The sequence below is a fragment of the Macaca thibetana genome, chromosome 11 (assembly GCF_024542745.1).
Source record: "Macaca thibetana thibetana isolate TM-01 chromosome 11, ASM2454274v1, whole genome shotgun sequence".
NCBI classification, from domain to species: domain Eukaryota; kingdom Metazoa; phylum Chordata; class Mammalia; order Primates; family Cercopithecidae; genus Macaca; species Macaca thibetana.
Window position 1 is genome coordinate 109,498,962 of NC_065588.1, and position 17,213 is coordinate 109,516,174.

At 53.1% G+C, this 17,213-nt stretch overlaps 2 protein-coding genes across 7 annotated transcripts in view; one reads left to right on the forward strand and one right to left on the reverse strand.

Annotated features, from left to right (window-relative positions):
- The window catches only part of TPCN1 (two pore segment channel 1), a 73,280-nt gene extending 66,472 nt beyond the window's left edge, over window positions 1-6,808 (forward strand). For all 6 annotated transcript variants that reach the window (XM_050749692.1, XM_050749688.1, XM_050749693.1 and 3 more), the window contains 7 exons: window positions 864-979; window positions 1,704-1,750; window positions 2,354-2,422; window positions 2,618-2,702; window positions 3,626-3,765; window positions 3,958-4,038; window positions 6,639-6,808. In XM_050749692.1, the coding sequence (XP_050605649.1) occupies window positions 864-979; window positions 1,704-1,750; window positions 2,354-2,422; window positions 2,618-2,702; window positions 3,626-3,765; window positions 3,958-4,038; window positions 6,639-6,755 (655 nt within the window). In that variant the 3' untranslated portion in view covers window positions 6,756-6,808. The remainder of the gene's footprint in view (window positions 1-863; window positions 980-1,703; window positions 1,751-2,353; window positions 2,423-2,617; window positions 2,703-3,625; window positions 3,766-3,957; window positions 4,039-6,638) is intronic.
- A 991-nt stretch (window positions 6,809-7,799) lies between these two features.
- The window catches only part of SLC8B1 (solute carrier family 8 member B1), a 39,504-nt gene continuing 30,090 nt past the window's right edge, over window positions 7,800-17,213 (reverse strand). The window contains exons 15-16 of the mRNA XM_050749751.1: window positions 16,447-16,511; window positions 7,800-10,849 (exon numbers count right to left, since the gene is read on the reverse strand). Of these exons, the coding sequence (XP_050605708.1) occupies window positions 10,652-10,849; window positions 16,447-16,511 (263 nt within the window). The 3' untranslated portion in view covers window positions 7,800-10,651. The remainder of the gene's footprint in view (window positions 10,850-16,446; window positions 16,512-17,213) is intronic.

Consider the following 17,213-nt stretch of genomic DNA (forward strand, 5'->3'; position numbering starts at 1 on the left):
GCAGAGAGTAAAATCTCCCATGACCACTCCCTTTCTCCTGAGCCGCCACAATGAAATCACTGCACACCGCCATTCATTCATCCTCAGTTCAGAGTCCTCTTGCATTTGGTCTTTACAGCCTCAAGCACTGATGAGGAAACAGTTTTACAAAGACACTGGTAGCTTTGAGACCCAGTTTGAGTGTCAAGCTTGGTCTGGAACCAGAAGCCTATAGCAGTGGGTCCCAGACTTTAGAGCACATTGCAGTCACCAGGGAGCTTAGTGCAAGCTCGAGACCTCACCCGTGCATCTGATGCGTGCATGTGGAAGGAGGCTCCCTGGTGGCCCAGACACTAGACTTCTATAAACATTAGCATGGATATTAACACAACAGCCATAAAGGATTAGAAGAAAAGTGGCAAATATGAGCTCCTCAAAACAGGGCCAACCTTTTCAAATACTTGCTCAGGCCAAGTATCAGGGAAGCCCAAGTAGGGAATTCTTTCCCTGGGGCTGTGGCCTAGTGTCCAGCCTCAAGAGCAGATCCTAGATGGGGCAGGTGCAGAGGAGGCCCTTGCCTCTCCTCCCTCCCCTGCAGGCAGTGGTGAGAGAGAAGGCCCCGCCTGCGGCAGAGAACTTCCAGGTGACAGAGGTGGGTCAGGCTGGCCAGGGGCTCCCACCAAGCCCAGCAGGCAGGAGTAGCCAAGGGCGTTCCTCCAGCGGGGACCCAGGCATGAGGTGGAGAGGGTTAGGCAGGAAACGAGACTGCGGGCAGAACAGAAGGATTCTTGGCCAGACTTTGGTTTGTTTCAGAGTTCTGTCCTCTCTGGAGGTGACCGATCGCCTTGTGACCCTCCCTCCTTTCTCCCTTGTGCTCCGGCCAGCACGAGTACAGTGGCAGACGCCTACCGCTGGCGCAACCACACTGTGGGCAACAGGACCGTGGTGGAGGAAGGCTACTATTATCTCAATAATTTTGACAACATCCTCAACAGCTTTGGTGAGTGGGAAAAATCACAGGGGGCACATTCCCTGGGGACCCCGCCCTTGTCACCACGGGTCCCAGAGGTGTTGTAGCAAAAGTGTCTGGGCCTCTCCCTCCAGCACCGAGGGCCACACTTTCTGGAAGCCTCCCCGGCCCAGGTGGAGGACATGGTCTGCCCAGCCTTAGCAGTGAAGTCCAGGCCGGATCCCGGAGCTCACTCGGTTGCCTGATTCCACTCTTTCCTGATACTTTCTCAGTATTTGGGGAGGAGAAGAGCTGCAAGCCTTAGCTGGGTGGGGTCCCCTCATCACACTGCCACTTGCAGAATGGGACCCAGCCACACCAATGCTGCTGCAGCTGCACTGCCCCCCAGCTCAGGCTGCCCACAGCCCTCTGCCCACCCCCATGAAGAGGCGAACACAGCCAAACCGCCTCTCCAGAAAAAGGGTGTGCCCCCATGACACCCCAGATCTGCACCCAGTAAGATCCAGATGGTCTCGTGTGGCACAGGCTGCCGAGGCAGAGGGTGTGTCCTCTTGGGGCCGGGCCACAATGTCCTGTGGAGCCAGCGCCCTAGGAGTGCCTTGCCTGGTCCTTCCTGGAGCTCACAACCCAAGCGGTCATATGGTGACCCCCTCATCTCAGCACACGGCACCCAGGATAGCTGGCAAGAGGCCACTCGAAGTTGACTTTGAAGTGGGGCCTCATCAGAATGCTTCTTTCTCCCTTCCCCTGGCAGTGACCCTGTTTGAGCTCACAGTTGTCAACAACTGGTACATCATCATGGTAAGAGCTCGGGCACCTCTGGGGGTGTCTTCCTCTCAGTCCTGGGGTCGACCCTGGGTCTCCCCCCCAACCCAGGGTGTATCATTCTTCCCATAGCCGCAGGGCTGGGGGTCTTGAGTCATGCTGTGTTGGTGTTCAGCCACAGGATGGCTGGGCCCGGGGAGCCACCCTTCCCAGCGTTGGCTGGACTCGGCTGTCACTCCCATCTCCCTGCATGTTCCCAGCAGCCAGGAGATGGCACTTAAACTCTGGGTCTCTGTCCTGTCTTGCCCACTGTAGGGATGACTTTTCCCTCTAGTGACAATGCGGCGAGCATTGCTGATCTCTTTATTCCATTCCTTAAACTTTCCCGACTCCCAGCCCTACTGAGATAAAGGCTGCCCTGGTTCTGGATCCAGCCGTCCAAGGGAGCAGCCAGGGCTCCTTCAGCAGTCAGGAATTAGTGTTGGGCCCAGGGGGGCAAGCTCCCACCCCTCCGTCTCTCACAGCCAGCCACAAATCAGGGTGGGGTCTACGAAGAGCCAGGGCCATGGAGCAGCCTGTGTAGACGGGGACCTGCCCTGCATGGGCACCCCCTCACTGGCTGCTTCTCTTGGTCTCCAGGAAGGCGTCACCTCTCAGACCTCCCACTGGAGCCGCCTCTACTTCATGACCTTTTACATTGTGACCATGGTAGGTCCCGGACCACAGAACGCTCTTTGTCCTTCGTCTTCCATGTCACCAGCTGCCCCTGCTCTTCAGGCTGCAGCGTCAGGGAGTGGGGCTGGGTCCCATATGGCCAGGCTCTGTTGGGCGTGGGCTGCGCAGCCACAGACACTCACCCACCCTCCTCCCCTGTCTTGCCCCTCCCTTCCTGTCCCTGGCCAGGTGGTGATGACGATCATTGTCGCCTTCATCCTCGAGGCCTTCGTCTTCCGAATGAACTACAGCCGCAAGAACCAGGACTCGGAAGGTCTGCAGGGATGATGCCTTGGGCATTTGATGTCTGCCGCCCACCCAGCTCTGTCTGTCTGTCTGGGTGGCCGTCCAGCCAGCCATCAGGCTGTCATTTTTCTGCTGTCTGGTTGTCCAGCTTATCTATCTGGCTTGTCTTTCTAGATCTTGTATTTGTATTGATTTTCAAATATTTAATGTCAGAAGACATGATCTAACTTTAAAAAAAGAGTGCATGTCATAGTTGGAGAAAAATCAAGAAGTAGAGAAAGGCTTATGTGGCAGCAGCAGCCCGTGCCCTGCCTTCCCCCTCCCATCCTCCAGAGGCTTCTCCCTCTTAGCTATTTCTTCTGTTAGTCATCTCCACATTTCTCAATAATAGGTTCACATTACGGTTCTTGATTTAAATGGTGTAAACATTGTTTATAGCACAGGCGAATCGTATTCCTGCTGCAACTGGATGGTGCTGGCTTTAGTGACTGCCTCACTCTTCCCAAATTCAAAACTGTCCGCCCTTGATTGCTTGAGCCCAGCAGGTCATGGCTGCAGTGACCATGATCACACCACTGCACTCCAGCCTGGGCAGCGGAGTGAGACCCTGTCTCTCAAAACAGACAGAATACCCCGTGCCCACACCTGTTACTACTTATCCTCAGATCTCTGTCGTATCAGACCGTCTGACCATTTTCTGTGTTTAGAGGCCCCTTCCTGAAACCCTCTGGCCCTGTAACAGCTGCTGGCTAGACCTGCACTCCTGATATCACAGCAGAGGGAGGGGAAGGGAAGGGAGGGCCGAGGAGGAGAGCAGGATGCCAATGCAGTGTCGGTTTAGAGAGGGAACCTTAAGACCCCTTGTGGAGGGGGGTCAGGGAGGTACGAGACCCAGCCAGGTTGGCAGCTCCAGCCCCAGGCCCTTCCCACACCTGCCCTCCCTCCCTGCAGTTGATGGTGGCATCACCCTTGAGAAGGAAATCTCCAAAGAAGAGCTGGTTGCTGTCCTGGAGCTCTACCGGGAGGCACAGGGGGCCTCCTCGGACGTCACCCGGCTGCTGGAGACCCTCTCCCAGATGGAGAGATACCAGGTGAGGAGCCCAGGCCCTGGTCCGAAGGAGGGAGGCAGGTTTCACCATGGCGTGATCCCTTCCCTCAGATATTGGTAACATTTTTGAGTGACACAGTTGCAAAAGCCGGAGAAGTGGGAGAGGCCAGCTGTGGCACCAGGGGTGGGACCTGAACATCTGCAGCCCAGCCCTGCAGCCTCTGCTTTTCCTTAGCAACGTTCCATGGTGTTTCTGGGACGGCGATCAAGGACCAAGAGCGACTTGAGCCTGAAGATGTACCAGGAAGAGATCCAGGTAGGAGCCTGGCTGACCACGCTGCAAGTCCTCCCCCGAGCTACAGCCTGGGAGGGGCAGGGAGCTGCTCCCCAGCCCTCTGAGGAGAGGGAGAAGGCTGGTAGAGAGATGCGGATCGTCCATCGGGACCACTGCTGGGGGTTGTGTGGGACCTGAGTGGGGCCCACTTAGCCTTAAACCCTTGACACGTGCACAGCAGAGGCAGCTCTCCCGTTTGCCTGCCGCCATATGTCCCTGCCCCTTATGAATTCTCCAGAACCTCGTCTCCATCTCTTATTCTGAGTCAGCTGCAAACTCAAACATGTGTAGCAAGAAACAGCGAGCAAAGAGGAAAGAGCAGTGACGGTGGTAAACTGGCAAGGATGTGCCTGTCCAAAGGGGACACAGCCTCCTCCCAGCTCCAGCGAGTGCTGCCCAATAGGAAGAAGGTCTACTGTGGCCAGGCTGCTTGGTGTTTTGTTTTGAGATGGAGTCTCGCTCGTCTCCCATGCTGGAGTGCAGTGGCGCGATCTAGGCTTACTGCAACCTCCGCCTCCTGGGTTCAAGCGATTCTCCTGCCTCAGCCTCCCCAGTAGATTACAGGCACACACCACCACACCTGGCTACTTTTTGTATTTTTAGTGGAGATGGGGTTTCACCATGTTGGCCAGGCTGGGACCGCTTGGAGTTTTTCATAATTGGGTGTTTGTTTTTTTTCTTTTAGAGATGGTATTGCTCTGTCACCCAGGTTGGAGTCCAGTGGCGCGATCATAGCTCACTGTAGCCTCCAACCCCCGGGTTCAAGTGATCCTCCCCACTCAGCCTACCCAAGCAGCTGGAACTACAGGTGTGCACCGTGACACCCTAATTATCTTATTTTGTAGCAGTGAGGTCTTGCTATGGTCTCAAACTCCTGGCCTCAAGCGATCCTGCCACCTTGGCTGCTAATTTAAGAAAAGGCAGGCCAGGCACGGTGGCTCACGCCTGTAATCCCAGCACTTTGGGAGGCCAAGGCAGGCAGATCACTTGATGCCAGGAGCTCAAGACCAGTCTGGCCAACATGGTGAAACCCTGTCTCTACTAAAAATACACAATTTAGCCAGGCCTGGTTCTGTGCACCTGTAATCCCAGCTACTGAGGAGGCTGAGGCAGAATTGCTTGACTCCAGGAGATGGAGGTTGCAGTGAGCCAAGATCATGCCACTGCACTCCAGCTTGGGTGACAGAGCAAGACTCTGTCTCCAAAAAAAAAAAAAAGGCAGAGTCAGATGTTTTTCTTTTTCCTTTTCTTTGCACAATCTCCCAATCTCTACATATTGGCAGCTAAGGAAAATATCTCACAAAGCACCATGTGGGCTGGCACTTGGCACTGTGCCTTCCAGACCGTGGGCCACCAGCACATGAGCCCTGCAGGGTCTTCTCAACCACCTCAGGGTTGCCAGGGCTCTGGGGAGCCTCTCCTACACCAGCTGTGGTGGCTTTGCTCTGTTTTCTGGCATTTTAACAGCTTGAAGCCCTTCTGTTTCACTAAAACGGTGACAACCAGGGTCCACACCTGAAAAGCAGAAGGTGCCATCCCCAAAGCAGCTTACACATTCTCTTCAGGAACACAAGAGACTCAGGCAGTGTTCTCTGGGCTGATGTGTAGTGGCTCACTGAACTTGGTATCACAGAGACATGGAAATAATAGAAGCATTTGACCTTGGGCAAGTCACTCCATGCCTGTCTGTGCAAGCGGACAACTGTGCAGCAGCACCCACTCAGGTGTGGTCGGAGGGAGGTGTGCTGCCCTCGGCCTCTGCCCTTCTGCCTGTCCATCTGCTCCAGGCCTCAGTTTTCCCCTCTGTAAAACAAGGGGGTCAGAACTAGGCCATCTCAAAACTCTAAAAGTCTATGGTTCAGTCTTTTTAAAAGTCGGGTAGGGTATGGTGGTGCATGCCTGTATTCCCAGCTACTTGGGAGGATGAGGCGGGAGGATCACTTGAGCCCAGGAGTGGAAGGCTGCAGTGAGCCGTACCTCGCCACTGCCCTCCAGCCTATGCCACACAGTGAGACTCTGTCTCCAAAAAAAAAGGAAATGTGGGGTATACTTCTTAATTCCTTAATTACCTGAATACCTCAGTCCCTGAAAATGTCAGAGGTTATAATCATGGCCTTGGGTGGTGCACTGTTGGATGTTTTCAGAATGACTTCACATTCCTGTTGGAGGGTGAAAGTTAGGTGAAGTATTAGCACAATACAGCTCTGAGCCTCAGTATCTCAGGTGTGAAATGGACACAATTCCTGCCAAGCTCAAAAGGGGTCCCTCAGGGGGACCCTTTAGTGAAGGGTTATGCTCACAAACAAGGGGCGAGGGTTGTTCCTGCTTGGACTTGTTGGAGAGCTGCTGTGTGCAAGCCTCCAGACACTGGGGAAAGATTTCATTGTCATTTTTGCCTCTGGGGCCATATTCAAAATTCCCAGCATTTCTGGGCCTGTGACAGGGGAGTTTCAGTACCAGCTGGGTGAGGCTGGCAGCCCTGCCCCCTCCAGCCTGGATGCTGTGGGCTGTGTGACCTTGTGGGGTGGGCGGGGCACGGGGTGGGGTGCAGCCCTCAGCGCCCCCTCTGCTCTCTTCTCCAGGAGTGGTACGAGGAGCATGCCAGGGAGCAGGAGCAGCAGCGACAGCTCAGCAGCAGCGCAGCGCCCGCCACCGAGCAGCCCCCCAGCAGCCGCCAGCGCTCCCAGACTGTTACCTAGCCCAGTGCCCGAAAGCTATCTCTTCTATGCAATAACACAATAGTATTACTCTACTGCGATGTACGGAACTGCGGTGTGTGTACACATACTCACGTATATGCACATATTTATATACAGGAAGAAAGAAGACAGACAAGATGGGACTTGGTTTATAACCACCTTGCCCTGTTTTCCTTAACTCCAGAAGCCAGTTTGGTGAGGGGTGGGGTGTGGCCACCAGGTCTGAGCTCTTCCTACTGTGGAAGGCTCCAGAAGCCCCTTCACAAGGAAACCCCTCACCTGGATCCAGTCGACTCTGCGGGGCTTGCCCCCCACGTGGGCTGGCCTCCATCGGCCATGTCCAAAGCCGTCACTGCTACTGCTTCAGGCTCACGTCCCCCCGACCTGATGGCATCCCCACCCCCTCTCCCTGCTGGCATGCCACAGGTTTCTGTGTTTTGCTTTTGGGACAGAACCACTTAGGAAGGAAAGAACTCCTGGTCTCCAGGGTGGTATTTCAGCTTCTGTGATAATGTCATGCAACACTCTTCGGGGACCAGTGCCGGGATCTAATGGGAAGCAGAATTGGGGTGACTGTGCCCATGTGGCCAGAGCTCAGTTAGCCAGTTCCAGGCGGCCACAGACTACACTGACCAATCTCCTCTCTTGGCTCTGCAAGCCTCCCACCCAGCCTTCTCTGGCTTAACCCTTATTGACAAAAATCCTTCCACAGTGGCCTCCTTGGGGACCCAGACCCTGGAGGAAGGGGCATGAGGCAGGAGGTAGGGCCGATGTCTGTAACCCAGACCACTTCCTGGAATGGGCTCTTGACCAAATCCCTTTTTTGTGATTTACCCATTCAAGCAAAACAACATTTTGATTAAGGATTGTGCTAAGCTGATACCAGGTCCTTCACACATGTGCACTAGGAACAGGAGCAAACAGCACAAGGAGACGCTCCCTGTGGGACGCAGCAGCCCTGTGGCCGTGACCCAGCTCCCAGCCACGCTCCCTGGCTCTGCTCACACCAGAGATTGCAGTAGCAGGAGCTGTTGGTGCAGAAGTAGGTTCAGATGAACCCTCAGTTAACATCACCACCCCCCTCTCCCGCCACAGTACCCACAGAGGCAGGGTCAGTGCAGAGGTTGCTTTGGTTCCGCTTTCCTGGGCCACAGAACAGAGCACAGCACAGGTTCCACAGCAGGAGCTGCAGCGGCAGCATGGAGGGTGCGGAGGGCAAGGAGTGCGCTGCTGGGCATTCCTGGCCACCCCGGCCCTCTGGTGCCTGCTTTCTGTGACTTCAGAAGGAAGGTGGACAGAGGCTCCCTCTGGCCTTGTCCTTTTCCCAGCCACCGAATGGGCGAGGTGGTACCCAACCCCAGGGGAGCAGTACCTGGACCCCCAACCTCTGCTCACCTCCAAGGCCAAGCTGGATCCCATAGCCAGCATGGCATGGTTCTCCCCTTCGCCTCTTCCCAGGTCAGGGGAGTTGGAGAAGTGGTGGGTGTTTGTTTTTAAAGCACAGCCCTTTGGGAAAATCACAAATTATTGAGAATCACTGTGATTCCCCCGGGAGTCAGACTGGCTTTGTCCTCTTCCTCTCTGGAGGGCCATGGGCCATCACCGGGAGCTCCACATCGAGCCCCAGGCCAGAACCCCTCCCTTTTGCAGAGAGGGAACTTTATTGCACAATTGGGTGCCTTTTAGCTTTTGTGTGTTGAAATGGGCATTTTGGAAGCAAGGGTCAAGGGACAGCTTCTAAAGGTGTGAGTCTCTGACCTGAGCATCTGGGCCTTGCCTCAGCCTTTTCTCCCCAGGGGTGGAAACCTGGAGGGGCCAGCAGCGCCCCGGGGTCTGCCCAGGGGAGTCGAGGCCCCCAGGTGGTAAGGCCTATTCCAGGAGGAGGGGGATCTCAGCCCTGTTCAGAGCAAGTTAATGTGTCCATCCGCCCAACCCTGTCCTGAGAAAGGACCTGGTTTTGGCCAGGACCCGACAAATGCCTAATGGCAGCAGTGTTAGCAGACCAGAGGTGGGCGCCCTTGTCATTGAGGCCAGGGACAGCTATCTCCAGGTTATGCCTGGCCCCACCAAGCAGGGAGTTGGGGTCCCCCCACAGGCTGTGAGCTCTGTGGGCCCTGGGATGTGATCTAGCTCAGATGCCCTCTCGTCCTTGATGTCACAGTTGAGTGCACCCAAGTGACACTCACTGGCAGCCAGGGGCAGAGCCTGGTGGTGGTGGCGGCAATAGAACCGTGCTCCTCCCCAGCTCCTCGCTTCCCCTCCCACAACCCCAGCCTTACTCCACCATGCAGACAATCATTTTGTACGGATCACAGGAGCAATGCTGTACGGTTTTGTACACTGGTGATTTGTTTCCTAGAAAACCCACTATGTCTCTGGATTTCTGGCATATTAATAAAAGAGCCTCTGCTTTGTAAACACGGTTGCTGCCTCTTGACTTCCGTGGTTTTGGGTACTGTCAGGAGAGTGGTCCCATCTAAGGCCATGGCCACTCCTGATCCTGCCTCAGCCCCACCCTGAGTCGGGACCTGGCCCCAGGTGAGGAAGAACTGGTGATAGTTGGGGGTATCATTTTCTCTACACTTGAAATTTTGAATTTTTTTTTTTATTTGGAAAAAAGACAGTTGAATCCCTTTTCTTTACCAGCATAAGGCAGTCAGGCAAACCTAAGAGTTGCTTATTTCGGCAACATAAGGCAGGGTCACTGCATGACAGTAAGAAGGCACGAGGTCCCCTCATCTGTCCTTTCCCAGCTCACAGGCCTTGGAACCCCGCCCAGGGTCCCCCCTGAGGGAGGCACAGGCACGGTCCTACTGACTCCTGCTTGGCAGCTGGAGAAGCCCAAGTTCCAGCGCAAACAAAGGAGTTTGTGGACAGTCGGGGCAGAATCCTGGAGGGAGTGCCTGAGCCGCCATCCCATGTGGCAGCTGCTGGCGTAGCAGTGCCTCGGGCTGACGTTGTTTTGGGAGCAAGTAGGTTCAGTGAAGTGTATTGCCATGAATGGCACCCGCTGCTTTTGGCTTTATTAACGTGGCAAGGAGAAATTCAAAATTAAGTATGTCTTGAATTCTGTTTCTGGCAGATGGTGCAGCTCTGGAGCTCAGCCCTTGGCGGCCTGATTCCCAGGGGTCCAAGCCACCCTTGTTCTCTGAGTCAGGGTTGGGCAGCCACTTGTGCCCTAAAAAGGTGCCAGAAGGCCTGAAGCCCAGGCAAGGGGAATGGGCAGCGCCTGTGTCTCAGGGGTACCTCCAGCATGGCCTGGAACACACCCAGCTGTCCCCTTCCCCCAAACTCCAGACCTTCTCAGAGGGGCTCTGGGGGTCATTCAAGGGGGCCTTCTAGCTTCTCTCTGGAACCCTTTGTCCAGAGCAAAGCCCGGTTTCCAAGGTCCCCACGGCAAGGCTGTTAGATGCTGGCAGCAAGAGGTACAGAGCAGGCCGGGCGCCGTGGCTCATGCCTGTAATCCCAGCACTTTGGGAGGCCGAGGCGGGCGGATCACGAGGTCAGGAGATCAAGACTGTCCTGACTAACATGGTGAAACCCCATCTCTACTAAAAATACAAAATAGCCAGGCGTGGTGGCTGGCACCTGTAGTCCCAGCTACTTGGGAGGCTGAGGCAGGAGAATGGCGTGAATCTGGGAGGCAGAGCTTGCAGTGAGCCGAGATCATGCCACTGCACTCCAGCCTGGGCAACAGAACAAGACTCCGTCTCAAAAAAAAAAAAAGTACAGAGCAGTTCTCTCAGCTCCCAGCAGTGACCTCGGATCTCCAGCAGCAAGGGGCATGCTCTCATGTCCACAGGGGCCTTGCAGAAATGCTCCAGTCCCTGGGCCTCCCCCAGCAGGAGGGGCGGGGCTCCTGCCTGCAATGAGGCCATAGCACTAAGCAGCTTCAGTCACGTGCTTTTCAGGCGAATCACTCCAAATTCAGTGAGGAGGGCCACGACAAGGAAGTTCAGGTAGAATAGGAGCAGGCAAATGCCGTAGACTCTGCTGAGCTGGAAGCACTGCAATGGGACTGAGACCAGGGAGAAGACGAGGCTGAGCCCCAGGGCGCCTGCCAGGACCCACACCAGCAGTCCATCTGGCTCCAGCTGTGGAAGAATGAGGGGAGAGAGGCTGGGTCACTGCCCGTCACAGGCCCCGCCCCATCTGCAGCCAACATAACAATGCACCCTCAGCAACAATGCAACCTCAACAATGCACCCTCAACAACAATGCACCCTCAACAACAATGTACCCTCAACAGCAATGCAGCCTCAACAGCAATGGAACTTCAACAGCAATGAACCCTCAACAACAATGCAGCCTCAATAACAATGCAACCTCAACAACAATGCACCCTCAACAACAATGCAGCCTCAACAACAATGCACCCTCAACAACAATGCACCCTCAACAACAATGCAACCTAAACAACAGTGCAGCCTCAACAATGCACCCTCAACAACAATGCAGCCTCAACAACAATGCAGCCTCAACGACAATGCACCCTCAACAACAATGCAGCCTCAACAACAATGCAGCCTCAACAACAATGGAACCTCAACAACAATGCACCCACAACAACAATGCAGCCTCAACAACAATGGAACCTCAACAACAATGCACTCTCAACAACAATGCAGCCTCAACAATGCACCCTCAACAACAATGCAGCCTCAACAACAATGGAACCTCAACAACAATGCACCCTCAACAACAATGCAGCCTCAACAACAATGCACCCTCAACAACAATGCAGCCTCAACAATGGAACCTCAACAATGCACCCTCAACAACAATGCAGCCTCAAAAATGCACCCTCAACAATGCAGCCTCAATAACAATGCACCCTCAACAACAATGCACCCTCAACAACAATGCACCCTCAACAACAATGCAGCCTCAACAATGGAACCTCAACAATGCACCCTCAACAACAATGCAGCCTCAAAAATGCACCCTCAACAATGCAGCCTCAATAACAATGCACCCTCAACAACAATGCACCCTCAACAGCAATGGAACCTCAACAGCAATGAACCCTCAACAACAATGCAGCCTCAACAATGCACCCTCAACAACAATGCAGCCTCAACAATGGAACCTCAACAACAATGCACCCTCAACAACAATGCAGCCTCAACAATGGAACCTCAACAACAATGCACCCTCAACAACAATGCAGCCTCAACAACAATGGAACCTCAACAACAATGCACCCTCAACAACAATGCAGCCTCAACAATGGAACCTCAACAATGCACCCTCAACAACAATGCAGCCTCAAAAATGCACCCTCAACAATGCAGCCTCAATAACAATGCACCCTCAACAACAATGCACCCTCAACAACAATGCACCCTCAACAGCGATGGAACCTCAACAGCAATGAACCCTCAACAACAATGCAGCCTCAACAATGCACCCTCAACAACAATGCAGCCTCAACAATGCAGCCTCAATAACAATGCACCCTCAACAATGCAGCCTCAACAATGCAGTCTCAATAACAATGCAACCTCAACAACAACGCAGCCTCAACAACAATGCACCCTCAACAACAATGCACCCTCAACAACAATGCATCTTCAGCAATGCAGCCTCAACAATAATGCAGCCTCAACAACAATGCAATCTCGGCCAAGCACAGTGGCTCATGTCTGTAATTTCAGCACTTTGGGAGGCTGAGGCAGGTGGATCACCTGAGATCAGGAGTTCAAGACCAGCCTGGCCAATATGGTGAAACCCTGTATCTACTAAAAATACAAAAATTAGCCAGGCATGGCGGTGTGCTACTGGGGAGGCTGAGGCAGGAGAATCACTTGAACTCAGGAAGTGGAGGTTGCAGTAAGCCGACATCGTGCTACTGTACTCCAGCCTGGGTGACCGAGTAAGACCCTGTCTCAAAAAAATAAATAAATAAATAAAAATAACAACAACAACAATGCAGCCTCAACAATGTTTGAGGGTACCAACTGGGGGCCAGTTGAGGAAGACTGGCCTGCAGCAGCCCGGCCTGCCCTGTGGGACGGCAGGCCCCACCCTAAAGTTACCCAGACATGGCCCCAGAAGTTTCCAGACTCAGAAGCAGCAGGGAAAGGGAACATTCTCTTCCAACTTCAGCCAGGTCCACCTGCCTGGGTGCCTCTCGCCTGCCTCGAGTCAGATGTCATTATAATTCCCTCTGTTTTTAACACTGAACTCTAGTCAATGACATGCACAAGCGGATGTCCACCACTTACTGTGAAGTGCATCAAGAAACAACATAGATGTGTTAGGCCGGGAACGGTGGCTCACGCCTGTAATCCCAACACCTTGGGAGGCCAAAGCGGGCAGATCACTTGAGGTCAGGCGTTCGAGACCAGCCTGACCAACATGGTGAAACCCCATCTCTATTAAAAATGCCAAAATTAGCCAGATGCGGTGGCATGTGCCTGTAATCCCAGCTACTTGGGATGCTGAGGCAGGAGAATCACTTGAACCTGGGAGGCAGAGGCTGCAGCAAGCCAAGATTGCACCACTGCACTCCAGCCTGGGTGACAGAGCAAGACTCCATCTCAAAAAAAAAAAAAGGACAGATGGAGGCATAGACAGACAGGCATGGACAGACAGATGACAAAGCAAAGGCAGCCAAACGTAAACAGTAGAGCCTGGGTGGTGGGAATATGTGTGTCTATCATACAATCATACAAGTCTTTTAACTGTTCTATGTTTGAGTTTTCATAATAAAATGGAAAAAATCTTTATGAGGCTTTTTTTTTTTTTTTTTTTTTTTTTTTTTTTTGACTTGGAGTCTCATTCTTGTCACCCAGGCTGGAGTGCAATGGCACGATCTCGGCTCACAGCAGCCTCCACCTCCCAGGTTCAAGTGATTCTCCTGCCTCAGCCTCCTGAGTAGCTGGGCTTACAGGTATCCGCCACCATGCCTGGCTAATTTTTTTGTATTTTTAGTAGAGATGGGGTTTTACCATGTTGGCCAGGCCGGTCTTAAACTCCTAACGTCAAGTGATCCACCCACCTCGGCCTCCCAAAGTGCTGGGATTACAGGCATGAACCACCATACCCAGCCCTTAAGGTTTTTTAAAAAATGGCAGCTATAAGTATCTATTGCGTGCCTGCTCTATGCCAGGCATTGTGCGAAGGGCCTAACAGACACTGTCGTCTTTGATCTAACAATAGTCTTGTATGGTGGGTACTAGGATGGACTCCATTTTACAGATGAGGAAACCAAGACTCTCAGACTTGACTGACTTGTCCAAGGTGCTCAGCAGCACAGGGCCTGGCACCTCAGCCTGACTCTGAACTTGGAAGGATGCCGCCTTCTGGGTGAAGGAGGGGATGGATGAATGATAGAGGAGTGGTAGCAGCAGAAATGAATGAGCAAGAGCCAAAGTGTCAGGCACAAGACAGGCTCCTCTGCGGGAGAAGGAGGAGCTGACCGCAATTCCCATTCTCTAGAACTGGGGAGGAGCCTGCAGATTTCAGCTGCAGGTTTTTATATATGCAGTAGGATAAGTAGTGCCCCACCCCCAACAAAGTCACGCCCATCCAGAAGCTCAGCATGTGGCCTTGCTTGGAATAGGGTCATTGCAAATATAATAAGCTAAGGGTTTCAAGATACAATCACCTTGGACTTAGGGTGGCCCCTAAATCCAATGACTCATGTCTCCGTAAGAAGAAGAGAGAGATGGCCATGGGAATACAGGCAGAGACTGCAGTGATGGGCCCACTGGGCAGGGAATGCCCGGAGCCACCAGCAGCTGGAAGAGGCGAGGAAGGATCCTCCCCCGGAGTTTGGAGGCAGCACTGCCCGGCTGACGCCTTATTGCAAACTTTTGGCCTCCAGAACTGTGAGAGACTCAATTTTTGCTGTTGTCAGCCCCCTGGTTTGTGGTCATTTATGACAGTGCTAGGGAACTAACACAATCTATGGTATACATGTCACACATGGTTGCTGACACATTTTCAAGCAGTACAGAAGAGTAAAAGGGATTGAATGTCCCCTCCCCACTTCTCTTCCTTCCACACTTAGCAGGCATCCAACACACAGGAAGACAACACGAGGTACTGTGCAGGGTGTTTCCAGGCACTGTGGCCTTTCATCCTCCCAGCCACCTGCATCCTTCTCATCTCCAACCCACAGATGAAGAAACTGACAGAGTAAGTGACAGAGCCCAAATCTAAGTGCAAGCTCTTAACCAATGCCTATCCTCCCTCCCTCCCCATGGGGTGCCATATTACACACACCTGTGGACACACACCCCTCTAGACATGTGCATCAATTCTGAAAACAGAGATGGGGCCGTACAATATGTGAGTGTTTCAAAGCGACTTGTGGTTTTCAACCAACATCCTTCCATGTTGATGTCTCATGCAATTTAACGGCAGGAGCATTTCCTAAACTCAGCACAAAGGCGGTGGACACACACAGACACACACATTTCCTAAACTCAGCACAAAGGCGGTGGACAAACACAGACACACACATTTCCTAAACTCAGCACAAAGGCGGTGAACACACACACACACACACACATGCACCCGAGAAAAGAGGAAATAGGTCCCCTGAGGGGCCAACCCTAAAGCCTCATTACCTGGAACTGCCCTAGTGAATGAAAGGGAACCTATTAAACCGATAAAGAGGGTCAACAAAGTTTGCAGAGGGTGTTTACCTTTCAGAAAAGAAAACTTTTCAAGCCCTAAGTAGCTGTTTGCTTGTAGGCATGACCAGTGTGAAAGAACCGCCCTGCCCCCAGCTAATAGGCTCTGCTGAGAGCCTATTCAACAACTTGTGCCTCTTGCCTCTGGGAGAAACGGGAGACTTTGTTCGGCCTCATAACACTCCAAGTGCTTTCCCACCGCGAGGCTTAAAACCAGCCCCCAGGCCATCTCTTCCTCCCCAGCCTACGTCTTCCTTGCTGAGCCTCCCAACTCAAGTCCTCCAGAATAGAGATGCAGGAATGGGACTGCCGGCTTGCGGCTCAGGGGTCCAATCTGCCTCCCATTCACAGGGTTTTGTTTGCATGCGAGGCAGATTTTCAAATAGAAAACAATTCACCTAGGAATCTCGATTTCTTCTCTAGAGGACCTGGAATATCTGTCCACATGCTACCCACCCAAATCACCCAATTTCTGTCACCTCCCCTGTGGGCAGCGCTGGGATATGGTGCTCAGCCCGGCCCTTCCCCCTGCATGCTTATCCAGGAAGCTCAGCTGGTGTCATCAATCTCATTTTACAGGGGAGGAAATTGAGACCCAGAGATGTCCTAACTCCATTTTTTTTTTTTCTGAGATGAAGTCTCACTCTGTCGCCCAGGCTGGAGTGCAGTGGCGCGATCTCGGCTTACTGTGATCTCCACCTCCTGGGTTCAAGTGATTCTCCTGCCTCAGCCTCCCAAATAGCTGAGATTACAGGTGTGCACCACCACACCTGGCTAATTTTTGTATTTTTAGTGGAGAGATGGGGTTTCATCATGTCAGCCAGGCTGGTCTGGAACTCCTGACCTCAAGTGATATTCTGCCTCAGTCTGCCAAAGTGCTGGGATTATAGGCATGAGCTACCACACCCGGCCCTAGCTCACTCAAAGTCATACAGCCAGGGACTTAAGTGATGGCAACCAGATCCAAACCCAGGGCCTTCCTGCCCCTTCCCATGTCAAGCTACATCTTGGTTATATACACTTGTAAACTTACAAGGAATACTCACCTTCACCTCCGTGTGGCTCCGGGAGATCTGGAGCAGACAGCCCAGCCCCACGCCCACGAGGATGTCTGCAGCCCAGCTCAGGAAGCTTTGCTGGAATGGCCTGCACATAACCCAACCACATAGCCCTTTCCTCCTACTGCGTTCATCTCCGGGGCTTGGAATGCCAATGGCAAGAATGCACTTGGGCCAGGTGCAGTGGCTCACACCTATAATCCCAGCACTTTGGGAGGCCGAGGCAGGAGGATCACTAGAGGCCAGGAGTTTGAGACCAGCCTGGGCAATAGAGTGAGACCTGTCTCAAAAAAAAATTTGGTGGGGGTTGGACGAAGACAAGTGCAGTGGTGTGAACACGGCTCACTGCAGCCTCGACCTCCTAGGCTTAGTGATTCTCCCACCTCAACCTCCCAAGTAGCTGGGATCACAGGCATACGCCTGGCTAATTTTTTAATTTTTTTTGTAGAGATGGGGTCTTGCTATGTTGCCCAGGCAAATCTCAAATTCCTGGGCTCAAGTGATCCTCATGCCTCAGCCTCCCAAAGTGCTGGGATTACAGGTATGAACCACCGTGCCCAGACCTACAAAAAAATGAACTTACTTGGCTTTCTTTATGCCCAACTCTCCCTTTCCCCAAACACCCTATCTGAGGAGACCCTATTCATTTAGGCCTTTAAGAAGATGGGTGTTGAGTACGTGTTGCAGTCAGTCTCTAAGGATCAAACACCTTAGGGTGCCAGGAATGCTTGGCCCATGTAAGCACTCAGTAGGTG